Source organism: Schistocerca cancellata, chromosome 9 (assembly GCF_023864275.1).
Source record: "Schistocerca cancellata isolate TAMUIC-IGC-003103 chromosome 9, iqSchCanc2.1, whole genome shotgun sequence".
NCBI lineage: Eukaryota > Metazoa > Arthropoda > Insecta > Orthoptera > Acrididae > Schistocerca > Schistocerca cancellata.
Genome location: NC_064634.1, coordinates 94,449,114 through 94,467,681, shown reverse-complemented (window position 1 = coordinate 94,467,681; position 18,568 = coordinate 94,449,114). Strand labels below are relative to the sequence as shown.

Below are 18,568 nucleotides of genomic sequence, written 5' to 3'. Positions count from 1 at the left end.
AGTTCCTGTAGACTTTAATGACCTGATTAGACCGTATTAATAGTAACCTCAGATTTTTCATAGACGATGCAGTTATCAGTAATTAAACAACTGTTGTCCGAAAAAAGTTGCACAAATATTCAGTAAGAACATGACAAGATTTCAAAGTGGTGAAAAGATTATTATCTTGCTTTAAATGTACAGAAATGAACAACTGTGCACTTCACGAAACGAAGAAAAGCGTCCTTTATCCCCAACATCAATGGGTCACAACTGGAATTTACCATTTGAGAGAAGTATCTGGGTGATTACAGTTTGCATGTGTGTGCAAGAGACTCACCAGTCATGGATACGGCAAGTGGTGGACTATGGCTTACTGGCACCACAGGGGGGAAATTCAGCGCAGTCTACAAGAGAGACTACTTACTATCTTGCGACCCGTCTTAACACACTGCAAAGTGTGTGGCACCCATACCAAATAGGACTCCTTCTCCTTCTTTCTGGTGCCCTGTTTCCAGCGGACCCCGTGTCGGCATTGGTATGGTACATCTTCAATGCTCACGCAGAACCAGCCATACCTGTATACAGGCTATGATTACGATGGGGTCGCCACTCCCAACGGCATTTTAACGCTACTTCCATGCTATCGTCCTCCTCGCCACCCACCCCCAACCCCGTCTACCCTCTCCTTCCCCTCGCCATCCCACTGCATCTAGTGTTCTAGTAACCAAGGGGATGTGGAAAACCGGCTAAAAACAACATTCAGGTTGGGTGGCACACCAGAACCCGCCGTTAATACGCAAGGCGGATTTGATCTGAATCGACGCGCCTCATCATGTCCTGGAAGTGGGCGTTTTAACGAACTCGGCTATCCCAGAAGGGGATTCTCCAACAACATCGCACCTTTAAAGAAACAGCATTAAGTGAAGAATCTGCCGATGTTGTTCCGTCCCATACGTAGCACAAACATAAGGATCGCAAAGATGCATTCTGCCAGCGCTCCATACGCGATTGGAACGGGAAGAAATACTAATATGTGATACCATGATAACTACCTTCTGCCCCACGTCTCACAGTGGTTTGCAGAGTATGTATCTAAATGTAGATGCTGACAATTGTAATCTGCAGGCCGGCCGGGGTGGCCGAGCGGTTCTAGGCACTACAGTCTGAAACCGCGCGACCGCTACGGTCGCAGGTTCGTATCCTGCCTCGGGCATGGGTGTGTGCGATGTCCTTAGGTTAGTTAGGTTTAGGTAGTTCTAAGTTCTAGGGGACTGATGACCTCAGAAGTTAAGTCCCATAGTGCTCAGAGCCGTTTTTTTAAAAAAAAAATGTGCGTGCAGACGGAAACTGGGATAAGTTTCTGTCATTACAGTTGATAAGACACTGCCTAAGAATGGGAAACATGCTGCCCCATTCGACGTTATACATTTTCTGTATAGAAGAGAAATTATTAAGCATGCGAGATCCACAAATAATACATAAGACATTAATGACAGTAGTAAGTTTTGAAGCACTTTGCCCAGACGATGTGCCCCAGCACTCGGTCACCCGAAAGGATAATCTACGTGCACACATTTTTCGTTATTCGAGTAACTTCAGTGCTCACAGAGAGTAGGTGTACACTGTCTGATCACGGACCCTTCGCCTTTTTGCCTCTTGAACTCTGCTGGGTCACTTCAATGAGGTGTCCCAATGTCCGTGGAAGAATGGCAGCCCATTTTTCCTCAAGAGCCAAAACCAGAGGTTGTAGTGATACAGGACGCTGAGGTATGGAGCTATGTCCACTTTATACCTCATCTTATAGGTGTTCCACTGGGTTCAGGCAGGAACTCTGGACAGGCCAGACCATTTCAGGAATGTTATCGTCCACAAATCGTAGCCTCACAGTTTCTGCTTTAAGACAGGATGCATTGTCATGCTGTAAAATTTGTTTATATCCTTCCACATTTATCTAGCGGTCCTAGCTCCAGGACCCGATGAGGGAGTTTTTTCTATAACATCACCAATAACCTTGAGTACATGATATCATCAACAATTTTGAATGTATGATGTCATCAAGATGGGAGATGATAAGACATTTAAAAATTTAAGATGGTGGATAACAGGCAGGAACATGAAAAAATCCAGGATGGTGGAACTAGCCCAGTTCCCTTCTTAACTCCTCTGTCTTCCCTTCCTCTCTCCGAAAAACAGAGCCTAGTCCTTTACAGATCATTAAAATGAAACAGCTCATAACACTGCCGGCACCTTGTTGCTCAAAAGTATCTGAACGCACTGAATTGTTTTTTGCACCATGTTCAAAAGTGTTTATCCAGAAATATGCATCACGTGTGGTACTTGAATTATTTTTGATACTGCTCAAAATGTCCCAACTCACTGAAGTTTTCTTTGCAGCATGTTGAAAAGTAGAGTGTATCCGAATGCTCTCAATTTTTTGCGCAATGTTCAAAAGTATTTATCCAAAAAAATTGCGCAAAGCAGCACTCACGCGTGAGCAAGGTTTGATTTCTGTACTACAGATGATGTAAGGCACAACAGAGCCTCATATTATTTATTTTCCACTTCTATATTGTTCTGTGATGCTTGTCAAGTGTCACAGAACAGTCAAGCAGGAAGGAATTAGTAATACTGAACTCGCTGAATGAGCATATGCTTGTTGCACCAAATGTTGTCTTGCTGATCCTGACTTTCGGCATAATTTGACACTCATACTGCATTGAAAAACACACATTGGTACTACTGCTGATCTAACTTACAGCTTAAAGTGTACTTGCTGACTACGGTCGTAGGTTCGAATCCTACCTCGGGCATGGATGTGTGTGATGTCCTTAGGTTAGTTAGGTTTAAGTAGTTTTAAGTTCTACGGGACTGATGACCTCAGATGTTAAGTCCCATAGTGCTCAGAGCCATTTTTATTTGTATTTGCTGACAAGAATTACCACATGTATAAATTCGTCTCAAAAATCTGTATCAAAGTCAGACAAACATTATATTGACCCCTTGTTATGGTATTAGCTTCATCTTGCAGCTCAAAAAGTTTGTCATCTTGTCACACAGAACATCCTGAACAGGAGTAATACATGCTTTCAACTACCCTCTTTGAAATTCAGTCAAACTTTATAGAGACCCAGTGCTACGGTATTAACTTTATCTTACAGTACAAAACGTTTCTCTCTCTCTCTCTCTCTCTTTCTCCCTACCTCTCTCTCTCTCTCTCTCTCTCTCTCTCTCTCTCTCTCTGTAGCCCTCTCTTTCTCTCTCTGTAATGGTTACTTGAATGTAGCACCAATATCATACTACAGAGGGAATGGAAAAACTGAACAAAGATACTCGCGATATAAATATTATATACACTTCTGGCCATTAAAATTGACACACCAAGAAGAAATGCAGATGATAAACGGGTATTCATTGGACAAATATATTGTACTAGAACTGTCATGTGATTACATTACCACGTAGTTTGGGTGCATAGACCCTGAGAAATCAGTACCCAGAACAACCACCTCTGGCCGTAATAACGGCCTTGATACGCCTGGGCATTGAGTCAAACAGAGCTTGGATGGCGTGTACAGGTACAGCTGCCCCTGCAGCATCAACACGATACCACAGTTCATCAAGAGTAGTGACTGGCGTATTGTGACGAGCCAGTTGCTCGGCCACCATTGACCAGACGTTTTCAATTGGTGGTAGATCTGGAGCATGTGCTGGCCAGGGCAGCAGTCGAACATTTTCTGTATCCAGAAAGGCCCGTACAGGACCTGCAACATGCGGTCGTCCATTATCTCGCTGAAATGTAGAGTTTCGCAGGGATCAAATGAAGGGTAGAGCCACGGGTCGTAACACATCTGAAATGTAATGTCCACTATTCAAAGTGCCGTCAATGCGAACAAGAGGTGACCGAGACGTGTAACCAGTGGCACCCCATACCATGACTGCGGGTGATACGCCAGTATGGCGATGACTAATACATGCTTCCAAAGTCGTCAAACACGGATGCGACCATCATGATGCTGTAAACAGAACCTCGATTCATCCGAAAAAATGACGGTTTGCCATTCGTACACCCAGGTTCGTCGTTGAGTACACCATCGCAGGCGCTCCTGTCTGTGATGCAGCGTCAAGGGTAACCGCAGCCATGGTCTCCGAGCTGATAGTCCATGCTGCTGCAAACGTCGTCGAACTGTTCGTGCAGATGGTGTTGTCTTGCAAACATCCCCATCTATTGACTCAGGAATCGAGACGTGGCTGCACGATCCGTTACAGCGATGCTGATAAGATGCCTGTCATCTCGACTGCTAGTGATACGAGGCCGTTGGGATCCAGCACGGCGTTCCGTATTACCCTCCTGAACCCACCGACTCCATATTGTGCTAACAGTCATTGGATCTCGACCAACGCGAGCAGCAATGTCGCGATACGATAAACTGCAATCGCGATAGGCTACAATCCGACCTTTATCAAAGTCGGAAACGTGATGGTACGCATTTCTCCTCCTTACACGAGGCATCACTACAACGTTTCACCAGGCAACGCCGGTCAACTGCTGTTTGTGTATGAGAAATTGGCTGGAAACTTTGCTCATGTCAGCACGTTGTAGGTGTCGCCACCGGGCCAGCCTTGTGTGAATGCTCTGAAAAGCTAGTCATTTGTATATCACAGCATCTTCTTCCTGTCGGTTAAATTTCGCGTCTGTATCACGTCATCTTCGTGGTGTAGCAAATTTTGTGGCCATTAATGTAGCTTTTCAGCTTCTACTTGGCTTTTCTGTAGCAACCCGTTTGCTGAAAATATTTCGTCGAGAGTTCAAAATCCAACTTTTAAACACTAATCTTTCGTGCAACGATACTGTGAGGCATATTGGCAATCGCAATGATCAATCAGCATATGATCTGATTACAAGCAAACATCTCAATTAAAAAAAAATTAATATCTACTTTGCATGACAAGAAAACGTAATACACTATATGAACCTAAAAGTACTTGCATCACAGACGGGTAATGATAAAGCTTCACCAGATAGTGTCATTCCGTCCAGCTAGGGCACTTACTTTAGAGTTCAAAGGGGTGACAAACTTTTTGTGCTACAAGATAAATTCTAATACCCTAGCATGGAGTCAGTATAATGTTTGGCTGACTTTGATATCGGCTTTAGAGACAAGTTTAGATATGGGAATAACAATGTTTACTTTGGTGATTCTCGTCAACAAGTGCACTTTAAGCTGTAAATTAGATCAGATGCAGTGCCCATGTGTATTTTGTAGTTTCATTCTACGCTGAGCCGAGAGTCAGACGCATTGGATGTCAGCAAGACAAGGCTTGTCAGAACAAGTAATAAGCTCAGTCAGCGAGTTCAGTTTCGATGACGCCCTATCTGCCTGCCTTGGTACACTTGACAAGAATCATATGACAATTTAGGTGTGTAAAATAATTAATGTGAGGCTCCGTTGTGCCTTACACCACCTATATTACAGAATTCGAAGTTTGCACTGATGTGAGTGCTGATTTATGTAATCTTTGTGAAAATACTTCTGAACATAGAGCAAAAAGAAGTTCAAAGTTTTCGGATGCTTTTGGGCAACAAAGACGGCTGCATTGTGATTGGCTGACTGATTTCAATGGTCTGTAAAGTATTACACTCTGATTGCCGGAAAGGGGTAGAGAGGAGGCAAGGTGGAAGTGTTACAAAGTAGATTAGTTCCAACATCTCTGATTTTTATTTTTTTATTCATCTTTAATTTGACATCACCGCCAGCAAGAAAGACCCCCCAAGTCACACAAAGAAAAATAGATATAGAAAAATTAGCAAACCAGGAAGAACAAATAACACAAATAAAAACTTTAATAGAGGAAGGAGACCTTGAAAAAGCAACAGACCAAATAGAAGACCTCCTAAAAAAATTCAGTGATACAAACAAACCAAAAAACAAGGACGGCAAAAAGATGGTTTGATGGTGAATGCTACAGCAAAAGGAACCCTGTTCTAAGAACGCTCCACAGATTAAGAAACCAGCACGACGAGGAAACATATAACCTGTACACAGAAGAGAGGAGAATCTACAAAAAAGTAATAGAAGAGAAGAAAGAAGAATACATAGAAAGAGGGGCAAAAAGAGAAGCGGATGAAGCAGAGAAAGACCCATGCATAGCAGCAAGATCAAGAAAATTGCCTCATACACCAAATATAGACATGAAGGAATGGGGAGACCACATCAATGAGATACTGAACAAACGAGGAATCAAAACACCCCCAAAGAAAGAGAAACAACATAAAACTAAGGAAAAAGACAATGTATGGGAATCTCTGAATGAAGAAGATGTAAAAGAAGTAATAAAAGCACTGAAGAACAATAAAGCAGCAGGACCCGATAATATGCTAATGAACATACAAAAGAAGCGAAAGAGGCCCTCCAACACGTATGGATCAAACTATTCAACAAATGCCTTGAACTTGGATGAATTGCCACCCAATGGAGACAAGTTCAAGACTCGACAATAAAAGTTAGCTACAAAGGTAGAGGAGACCCAACGGACCCAAACAAGTACAGAGGCATAGCCCTGGAAAATACTCAGTTCAAGATTTTTTCGAAGATAATTACACAAAAAATCCAAGCCTCTGTGGACAGTCATCTCCCAGAACGACAAATGGGTTTCAGATCTGGAAGATCAACACTTACGGCGGCACTTGCGGCGGTCAGGCTTCTTCTAAACAACATCGACGAAGAGCTACAAAAGAAACAAATGTTCTACACAGTGTTCATAAACTTTACCAAAGCCTTTGACCTACTGGAAAGAGATCTCATAGTCCGAAAACTGGAAAACACAATGGGAGAGTATAGCATATGGGCAAGAATAATCAAGTCAGTCCTCGAATAAAACTTAATCGCAATATCAGACAACCTCTCTTTTTCGAACCTCATTCTACAATCGAACGGAATCTTACAGGGTGACCCAATGAGCCCTTAGCTGTACATTTTTGCCACTGAAGTAGTACTCCGAATTGGAGACAATGAAGAAGATGTATACGTATATGCATATGCTGACGAAATAGCCGTAGGTTCAACAGATATATATAAGCTGCAGAAAATCATTGAGAAAATAGACAAATGGTGCAGTGAACACAAACTACACATAAACATAACAAAGACAGAAATTGTGGTTTTCACAAAAGGAGGCAAAACACCCAAGAATGCGGAAACTAACATCAGAGGACAAAAAATAAAAATCTCATCAGACTTTAAGTACCTAGGGGTGACATTGCAACCAACAGCCAAATGCTTCACAAAACATACAACAGAACGTGCAGCCCAAGCAATAAGAGCGATACAGGACATCAAAAACATCCGCCTACTCAGTCTAGAAACAGCCATGAAATTGTTCAACGCAAAAATCTTGCCAATCCTGGCCTATGGGATGGAGGTCCTATGGGACCACCTGACAGAAAAAAAATCTAGAAACACTAGAAAAGGTAAAATCGACTTATCTAAAAAGAGCACTAGGTCTCTCAAAGACAACAAGATCTAGACTAGTGTACCTGCTAGTGAGAGAGACATTCCTAATTGAAGACATCAGACTTCGATATATGATGCCAACACCTGGACTTCCAGAAATCAACTGAATATCATGGAGGACAAACGAGAAAAAGTATGGCCGGATTTCTATGGCGCCGAAGCAATGACGAACCGCTCATGGACAGCACCAAACTTCGAGCTGCGATATGTCGTAACTAGATTTTCTATCTACGGCTTTCATCATCTAATTTGCAAAAACAAAACTTATTACGACCCAACAACAAAATGTGTATGTAAACTGTGTAACGAAGCCTGTGAACGATATCGCATAGAACTGTGTAGTAAAAGAGTGAAATCGATAAATGAATATGCAAAAATGTAAAATGTTAAGCAAAGTAACTGTATATGGCTATTTGGCTGCAATTTTATTGAATAAAAAAGAATAATTTGCCAAATGCTGCCATCCGCCATCTTTAATTTTTAATTTTCCTGCCCTCCTGAAGACGTCATACATTCAAGGCCGCTGACTTGATGCTGGTTCAAGGTTCAAGGTTACTGATGACGTCAAAGCAAAAATGTCCTGACTGCGGCCCGAAGCTAGGACCTCTTGATCGAACTCAGGGCTGACGTGCGTCTGCAGTCGCCATAGTATCGTACAATACCTCCAAAACGCAACACCACCTCCTCCATACTCCCCTGTTTGCACTATAAGTGATGGCAGGTGATGTTGTCCAAATATCTGTCACACCCAGACTCTTGCATCCGATCCCAGTGGTGTCGTTCTCTACACCCCCTCAAGCATCGCTCAGCATTAATTACAGAAATGTGCGGCTCATAAGCAGCTGCTCGACCCTTGTACCTCCCTCTTTTTAACTCGCTACGCACAGTCATTGTGAGCTTGACTGCTGGCAGCACTTTCGAACTCAGGAGTGATTCCTTCGACTGATTTCATGCGATGTTTTACTACCACCCTTCACAATTTTCGGCGGTCCCTGTCCGTCAGTACATGGGGCTTGCGTTGTATCGGTTTACTAGTGGTTGTTCCTACGCGTTTTCGCTTGTCACTTTACTATACTCCATTCACCAAAACAAGAGACGTACTGTAAACACGGCAAGGCGCGTGACCAAAGCGCTGTCGTCGAGAGGTCAGGCAGGGGCGTCAGAAATTAAAAAATGAAAGTCGTGTTTTTTATAATTTGGCACCTGAACATGATAAAGTGATCCGAGAACTACCTTCCGATACCTTTTTTTACGTTACATTAAAATTTATTGTCACTGAAAAAGAGAAATATTTAAGCTTTCATGAAAAGTTGTTTTTTCGCGTTACTCTATATTTATCACGCCATATCTCATAAACTGTGCGTCGCACAGCAAAATAATTTTATAACTGCCTTCATTACTATATGTTGACGACGTCTGCAAATTTTCTGCCCAATAGAGTCAGTATTAGTGAAGTAATAAATTAAAATCTCACGTCTGATGCAGAACTTTTACCAAATCATCAACCGAAATATAGTAAGTGACAAACTTTTCCCCTTTAAATTTTTTTGTGGGGGTGTAAGCGAGAAAGGTTTTAATTTAATTATGTAGTTTGTTCGAATGCGATGGGTGCAACCGTTTCTCCTTTATGAGCGATGCATTGTGCGGTTCGCAGGCGCGGCGCTCAGTCAGTGTGGCCGTCTCAGTTGCAGGTGTGAGGTCGTTAGTGGGTGTTGTACAGCGGCGATTTCAGGATACCTTAAGTTCATCTATTAAGACACTTGAAAGACTAGTTGTTGATTATTAGAGTAAGTATATGTGTTTGTAGTCACGCTGAGCATTCACCATTTATGTGCGCATCCAATAGCATCGCATGTTTCGAAAACAGCTGCAGCTACAGGTGTTGGACGTTCTTCAGTGTATCGTGTGATATGTGAGTACAAGGCCACACACTCTTTGAAGTCTCCCAAGAAAGGAAAATTACGACAGAAACTTTCTGAAAGTGTTGATGACTTCGATAGGAATGCGATACGAAGGAAAGTACACGAATTTTTTTTTTTTTCGTAACGAATTGCCAACAATTGTCAAAGTGCTTACGGTCGTGAACGAAGATGCAGATCTGGGCAATTTTCGGAGAACTACATTTTATAAGTTATTGAGAGAAATGAATTTCAAATATGTCCGGCGTGGGCGCGATAGCATGCTAATAGACAGGGTTGACATCATTTTATGGAGGCGGCGTTGTCTTCGAACCATTACACGGTTGAAAGATGAAGGCAGACCCATTCACTATTTGGACGAGACGTGGGTGAACGCAGGACATACCCGAAGTTACGTCTGGGTAAATGACACTATAAATTCCTCAAAACAAGCTTTTCTGTCCGGATTATCCACTGGAAGCAAGGGCCCATCAGGTAAAGGGAAACGTCTGATTATCGCAAACATTGGCAGCAAAGCAGGGTTCGTTGAAGGATGTTTGTGGACTTTCGAATCCAAGAAAAGTGGAGATTATCGGGAGGAGATATGCGCCGAAACCTTCGCGAAGTCATTTCAAGATGTTCTTCCTCGGCTTCAGGAAAATGCAGTCATTATTCTTGATAACGCGCCGTACCATTCTCGGAGAAAAGAAAAAGTTCCCAATGCGAATTCCAATAAGCACGAAATATCAGAATGGCTAAAATCTAAAAACATCGATTTCGAAGACGGTATGTTGAAGAAATAACTTTTAGATATAGTTAAAAATCACAGAACAGCGCACAACGAATACATAATAAATGAAATGGCGAAGAATGCAGGGAAAACTGTTCTCAGAATTCCTCCGTAGCACTGTGAATTAAACGCCATCGAGTTAGTGTGGGCCAGAATCAAAGGCTATGTTGCAGCGAAAAACAAAACATACAAAACGCCGAAAGTTAAAGTACTGCTAGAAGAAGCAGTAAGAACAGTGACTGCAGAGGGTTGGAACAAGTGCGTCCTCCATGTCGTAGAAAAAGTGGAAACTCAAATGTGGAAATTAGACTGCATTATAGAGGAGAGAGAGGAGCGGTTTGTTATGAAAACAGTTCAAGTTCGGCAGAGTGAACATTGTTTCGTCCTTTATCATTATTATTACTGGTATTGTTATTAAAATTAACAATTAATTGTGTTTGAATGGAGCGTTTTGTTAGCAACCTGAATGAAAATAAATCTGCTTCGACAGAATGAACTCAGTTTAACATTATTTTAACATTATTGTTAAATTTATTTTGTACATTGTTGTCCAGGTTTTTCATGGTCCGCTGTGACAGCTCGGTAGCCAGCCGAACGCCGCTAGCTGCAAAGCCTGCTCCAAGGATTTTCCACACCCCTACGTATCACGTGAACGCCGAATGCTTTCTCTGGAAACGAGCGTAGTCGCTCACGTGACACTGTTTATGTTTCGTCCCAGCTCTCGGCGAATAGACTTCAGCAGCCAACTTGGGCAGCTTTAAAAGGGCTGAAACGTCCCAGGCGTATTTGTTACTTAGGTTACACATAGTGACTAAAGTGCGCGTCATTTATGACGGCGGCCAAGTTTAGGTTGGTTCTGCGCATCTGACGTGACAAAACACAGTCAGCCAATGAACAGAGAACGACGTTGCCAGAGCTCGACTGCAGTGCAGATCACGGACAAGTGTCTTCAGTTTTAGAAACGTTCAGTCATAAATAAAGTAACTGAACAAAAGCAGTGTCTTGATAGCAGACTTTCTTTTATAGAAAGTTTGGAAAAAGCATTCTTTATACCAATTGCTTCATATTCTATTAATTAATTAAACCAAACAAGCAATAGGCCTCCTAATTCAGGTGATAGCAAGGAAAGGTGTTTGTATCATTCTCACTAACCGCTTTTTCGCAATAAAGAACAGTGGTAATTGTTTATTTCCTATTGTACTTCGACGGAACGTGAGTATTTCATAGTCATACCAACAGTGTTTGTTGGTATTTTGCATGATATTTTTAAGTCCTCCGGGAGAAGTATTGAATGTGAGCTGCGTTAGCGTAATGGTTGAAGTGCATGGCCGCGAAGTGGAAGGTTCTGAGTTCAAATATTATTCGGGGCTTAATATTTTCTTTATTTAAAAACAATATCGAAGTGTCTCACTTCATGAATTTTATTCGTTTGAATGTAATTTTTTGAAATTTCTAATGGCAACTATACGCTATGGACTTTTAACTCTGCAAACTCTTCAAAATTTCGTGCAATGGTTTACTACATCTAATGCTGCACAATAACTGCATTGAACTTCAAAACAAAATTAAGTCATTTATGGGGAGAAGGCATCAGTCAAGAAGATGTGTAAAAATCAAATTTTGGACCAAATAGTATTTGTGAAATCGAATGATAAAGTGTGTCAAAGCAGTCGAAACACCATGTGTCTACACAGGCGAGCAGTGCAATGATGACAAAATCGCACACATCGGGGAATGCGGGGAGCACGTCTCTGTAGCAGCGAAAGGGTTAATGCGGCTGTGGTGACTTTACTTCATAAACTGCGCGCCCTCCCCTAAACGTAAGTTTGCGAACTATACTATGGCGCTGCTTCTCTTGGCGGGTACAACTGGCAATGCAGCAATCTCCCGTGTCTGGGCGGGCATGCGCGAACTGCCAAGATAAAAGAATTCCATGTTGACAGTCATTCAGGTCTCTCGACTGACCCATTCTGCTGTTACAGCTACTCTCCTGACGACACGACACTCCCCGCCAAAGCTGCTTCGCCCCTCGTGACAACTAGTGTTTCATTCCGCATTACATAGCGGTGTGCGGACACTTTTGATCGGCTAGTGTACACGATAAGTTGTGGTGAGCGGGGAGAGCTTGTGTTGCAGGTGGAGGTCGGTGGTGCTGATCAGCAAGGTGACGCTCCAGGATGCGGGCCGCTACGAGTGCCGAGCGGTCGTGCCCGGCACCTGCTCCGCAGCCAGCACTTCCACTGTGGTTACCGTCAGTGAGTACCTCTGCCTTTCTCAAGGGTGCGCCTGCACTTCTCACCATCCCCAGTCCCTAAGCTTATCTCCTCATATGCCGCTAACACTACCAATGTGACCACAACCAGTATGTACCAACCTGCTCCACGGCTAGCACTTCCACTGTGATTACCGTCAGTGAGTACCTCTGCCTTTCTCACGGGTGCGCCTGCACTTCTCACTGTCCCCAGTCCCTAAGCTTATCACCTCATATGCCGCTAACACTACCAATGTCACCACAACCAGTATGTACCAACCTGCTCCGCAGCCAGCACTTCCACTGTGGTTACCGTCAGAGAGTACCTCTGCCTTTCTCAAGGGTGCGCCTGCACTTCTCACCATCCCCAGTCCCTAAGCTTTTCTCCTCATATGCCGCTAACACTACCAATGTGACCACAACCAGTATGTACCAACCTGCTCCATGGCCAGCACTTCCACTGTGGTTACCGTCAGTGGGTACCTCTGCCTTTCTCAAGGGTGCGCCTCCACCTCTCACCATCCCCAGTCCCTAAGCTTATCACCTCATATGCCGCTAACACTACCAATGTCACCACAACCAGTATGTACCAACCTGCTCCGCAGCCAGCACTTCCACTGTGGTTACTGTCAGTGAGTACCTCTGCCTTTCTCAGGGGTGCGCCTGCACTTCTCACCATCCCCAGTCCCTAAGCTTATCTCCTCATATGCCGCTAACACTACCAATGTGACCACAACCAGTATGTACCAACCTGCTCCGAGGCCAGCACTTCCACTGTGGTTACCGTCAGTGAGTACCTCTGCATTTCTCAAGGGTGCGCCTGCAATTCTCACTGTCCCCAGTCCCTAAGCTTATCACCTCATATGCCGCTAACACTACCAATGTGATCACAACCAGTATGTACCAGCGTATTCCATAACGTGCTTATCGTATGCAGTCCTCCTTCCTTCACTCCGTACTCTGCGCATAAGCCACTTACGCTTGGTAGAAGTTCATTTCAGTCTTCTATATTCATCGATATGATGGTCAACTGTGGTCCTGAAAAGGACCAAGATGGTGTCGCTGGAGAGCGCAGAAAAATGGTCTACCTCAGGGAACATCTATACCAACGACCAGCCATTGACCACAGGCACAAGGAGATTCTTATATGCAGATGACCTACCCTTGCTACGCAGAGCTCATGCTTTGAAAGAGTGGAAAGAAACCTGACAACAGCACTTAGAACACTGTCAAGCTACTACAATCGGAACCATCTCAGACCAAACCCTTCGAAGACACAAGTGTGTGCCTTTCATTTAAGGAATAGGGAAGCTAATCGTGAGCTACATATTGCATGGTCAGGCATCCAACTCCAGCATCATCACGCACCTAAATACTTGGGAGTCACTCTCGATAGAACTCTGAGATTCAAAGTCACTGCAAGAACACCAAAATGAAAATCTCTGCTCGAAACAACCTAATTCGCAAACTAGTGGGGACACAGTGGGGATCACATCCACAAACTATTCGCTGTTCTGCAATGGCACTGTGCTTTCCTACTGCTGAATATGCTTCTCCAGTCTGGTTCAGGTCATCTCATGCCAGACAAGGAGACATTGCTCTCAACGGAACCTGCCCCAACTTATAAGCTCTGCTACCTGGCTGGAATAGCGCCACCATGGATACGCAGAACAGTGGCTGCCAACAAAGAGAGACTGAAAGCCTACCATTTCACCAGAGAACGCAAGGCTGGAGTTATGGAAGAAGTCGACGCCTCACCTGCACACGCCAGAAGCTGAAGAACTCCCACCTGGACACAACGAGAGCTGGCTGGTGTGGAAATCTTTAAACAGATTACGATCAGGAGTTGGACGATCCAGAGACAACCTGAAGAGATGGGGCTTCATAACAGAAGATACGTCCTGTGATTGTGGGCAAGAACAAACCACAAGCCACATGCTCCAGTGCCTTTTGTGCCCTACATCCTGCACGAAGATTGATCTCCTGCAAGCCACTCCAAGCGCCTTGGAGGTTGCAAAGTACTGGGCACATGTAATATAAATACAATTTGTATATATATATATATATATATATATATATATATATATATATATATATATATTGATGTGTATGGCTACTGTAAATTTGTATGTTTCTGATTCGAGAATTTTAATTTCAGTCTTGGTCTCCTGCAGAAAATTACGTAAGGCACCTATTGCGGTATGTCAGTGGAAGATGCAAAAGAACCAAAGAAACAGCGTAGAGTTTTCTTGTTTGGGGAAGCAAATAAAAGTGTCATTAATGAATGTCTTCACAGTCAACTCCAAGCATTCACTGCGGGACACAAAGATATTGAGCATCTTTGGTCGGAATTTAAAGCTATTGTCCACCATGTACTAGAGAAATATCTGTCTAGCAAAAATATAAGGGAGGGAAAGGATCCACCTTGGTTCAACAAACATATTAGGAAGTTGCTGAGTAAGTGAAACGTCTCAATAGAAAACTTCATGAATTACCGTGGTGGTAAACTCCTTACGTTATTTGATTTTCAATCACCTGATCAAAACTCAACGTACTCAGACATTTCCATCTTTACTTATTCTGATCATCACTACACTGACACACAATATTTTTAGCGCAACGCAATCTGACTTTTAATAATCCCTACAAAAGAATGGCCCTGACTAACAATAACCTATACCTTTCATGAATCACTTACCTCACAAAAATCTTCGTTACTCGAACTACTGCAATAAAGCGAGCGCCAATACTACCAGCTAAATAAAAGATTCTAACTACTGAAGGCACTAACTACTGATAGGCATAGTTAGTAAATGAAAGGTTTTGATAGAGAACAAACAATGTATTTACCTTCATAATATTCAAAAGTCATCATATATATATTAGTTTATGATATCTAGTGTTACAAATTTTCTCTTCCTGATGGACACACGTCCAGATCGTCCACTCTCAAAATTCTGCCATCTCTCTTTAATTGTTGTGTTCCTGTTTTCGCGTCCCGCGATTGTCAGCGTCAATTTCCAATTCTTGTAACAGTCTCTGAAAAGCTTCATTGTCGTCTTTGCACCGTCCTGCCAAGATTACATGTCGTAAATGTTCAGGCAATTTGATTAAGCAAATGTTGATGAGTTCTGAGGGTTGTATGGGTTTGACAGGTACTGATTCTTGTGAAACATGTCTTCAAAATATTTCACAAGACTGGAAAATTCAGATTGTTCGAAATGTTTCATCATTATGATGCTATGTTTTACTCGGTCTTGTGTAGCTTGAGACCAATATGCTGAGAGGAAGGCATGATAAAATTCTCCTTCACTGTGACAATCGTGAGTGACCGATCGCATCTTACAGCTGGTTCATTTTCTAAATAGCCACACATAAATTCTAATCTGTGCTCTAATCACCAGTTGGGAGGAAAAAAATGAGAGAATTCATGAAGCCATGCCAGTGGATGAATGTCGTGGCCAGAATTCTTAAATGTTTTGAATTTACGTGTAGTAATGAACAGCTTATAGTCAAAGTCATCGTGTCGGCGAGTCGCAAATCGGTAATGGTTACGTCGTGTCAGCGGTTCCATCTCAAAATTCGGTGCACCTTGCCAATTTCTTTCATAATTTCCGAAATGCCCTGTGTTATTATTTTGTGGCTTTTCCATATTTCTAAGTCCCTCTTCCCGTGTTGGAGCGTGAGTCTCCTCTGAAATATGTAATTCTTGTATTACTTGTGCCATCTGATCTTGTACTTCCCGGATTTATCTTTTGTGTTGCGTATTAATTTGATTTTGATTTTGTTTAATTTTCTTAATTTGGACATACTCTTCTGTGTCAGTGAAAGCTACGGGTCTTGTGTTATTCAGATCATCATCTACGTTTGTAGATGACCGCAGCGAGTCTGTTTTGTTTATACTCCCCACTCCCTTTTCTGAGAGCGCTGTGGTTCCAGCCAGTCGTCCCGAGTACGCCGAGGAGGGCACAAGTTAGTGAACTGATCCGAAAGTTCGGCTACTTTCTCCGATAATGAATTGATTTCCTCAGTGTGTTTTTCTGAACCAAGTTTCAGAGTGTCCATTTGTGTTGAAAACGTATCTACTACGTCCTTTAAGTTTTCCTGAGTTTTTGCAAGTTGCATAACCGAATCTGTAGATACAACTGCAAGGTGTCGTGATTTTCATGAACAATAGTTTGCACTTCCTTTATGGCTGCTTCGTGATTCTTTAATGCATTTTCATGACGCGGAAAAATTTGTGTTTTTACGTCATTACAGACTTTTTGACATTTAGATTCGATTTTAAATTGTTTGTTCTCTATCAAAATCTTTCATTTGCGAACTATGCCTATCAATAGTTAGTGCCTTAAGTAGTTAGAATGTTTTATTTAGCTGGCAGTATTGGCGCTCGCTGTATCGCAGTAGTTCGACTAACGAAGATTTTTGTGAGTAAGTGATTCATGAAAGATATAGGTTATTGTTAGTCAGGGCCATTCTTTTGTAGGTATTATGGAAAGTCAGGTTGCGTTGTGCTGAAAATATTGTGTGTCAGTTTAGTGTTGATCAGAATAGGTAAAGAGAGAAATGTCTGAGTACGTTGAGTTTTGCTCCGCTGTTTGAAAATCAAATAACGTAATTCATGAATTTTTCCAAGGGGAAGTTTCAAAAGCAGAGAATTTTGCACAGTCGTTTTAAAAGTGTTCACTGCCCCGCTGACAAACAGAAATTATGCGAAATGAAAACAGCTGTCAAAAGGTCGATGAGAGACTCTTTTAACGATTTTGAAAACAATATTTTATCTGCAGATTCTAAAAAGAACCCCAAAAAATTTCGGTCGTACGTAAAATCTATGAACGCTACAAATAATTCAATACCTTCTGTTGCTGACAGTACGGGTAATGTAATGGATGACGATAAACAGAAGGCCGAAATTCTAAACCCAGTTTTCAAAAACTCGTTTACGGTAGAGGACTGCATCACCATTCCCCGTTTCAGTTATCAAACAAACGCAAAGATGGCTAACATAGTATTTAGTGTATCTGGGATTGCAAAACAGTTTAGACTCTTAGAGGCGAGGAAGGCATCCATGCCAGACGGCATCCCCGTAAGATTCTATGTTGACTATGTGTTTAGTGTACCATTTTTGTCCATCATCTATCAGAGATCATTGGAACAGAGGAAAGTTCCACGGGACTGGAAGAAGGCCCAGGTCATAGCAATCTATAAAAAGGGTAGAAAATCGGATGCATATAATTACCGGCCAATTTCACTGACATCGATTTGTTGCAGAATCGTGGAACATATTTTGTGTTCAGACATAATGACCTTTCTAGTCTCTGAGAAGCTCATCTGCAGAAACCAGCACGGTTTTAGGAAACAGCGGTCATGCGAGACACAGCTGGCCCTCTTTGTGCATGATACACAACAGGCTCTAGATACCGGCTCCCAGATTGATGCCATATTCCTCGACTTTCGAAAGGCGTTCGACTCAGTTCCGCTCTGTCACTTGCTCCAAAAAGTCCGCGCTTACGGTCTGTCCGATGTCATACACGGTTGTATAGAAAGTTTTCTAACAGACAGAGAGCAGTATGTCGCCCTGAAAAGGGAGACTTCAGCAGAAACAAGCTTAACATCAAGTGCGCCCCAAGGCAGCGTAATAGGTCCGCTGCTTTTTACGATTTAGATAAACGATGTGATTGATGGTATTGACAGCGGCATTAAACTGTTTGCCGATGATGCTGTAGTCCACAGGAAAGTAGTATCACACGAAAATTGTGTACAAATCAATTAGAATTTGCAGAAAATAAATGCGTGGTGTAGTTACTGGCAGTTATCTCTCAATATTAGTAAGTGTAACAAATCCAAAATCCCCATTAATGTGTGAGTACAAAATAAATGCCAGTCTTTTTAATCGGTAACATCCGTCAAGTATCTGGGTGTGACTATTCGAAATGATCTTAAATGGAATGATCAGATTACACAAGTAACGGGTAAGGTGAACTCTAGATTGCGATTTATTGGTAGAATCCTGAAGTGATGCAGTCCTACAACAAAGGAGATTGCTTGCAATACTTTAGTTCGTCCAATCTTAGAGTATTGTTCGTCTGTATGGGACCCTTACCAGTTGGGTCCGAGTCAAGAGATTGAGGAGGTC

General features: G+C 42.5%; 1 protein-coding gene across 1 annotated transcript in view; it reads left to right on the top strand.

The window, feature by feature from the left end:
• Positions 1–18,568, top strand: part of LOC126101213 (uncharacterized) — a 194,961-nt gene that overhangs the window by 39,884 nt on the left and 136,509 nt on the right. The window contains exon 3 of the mRNA XM_049911905.1: positions 12,318–12,436. Coding sequence (XP_049767862.1) covers positions 12,318–12,436 — 119 coding nt within the window. The remainder of the gene's footprint in view (positions 1–12,317; positions 12,437–18,568) is intronic.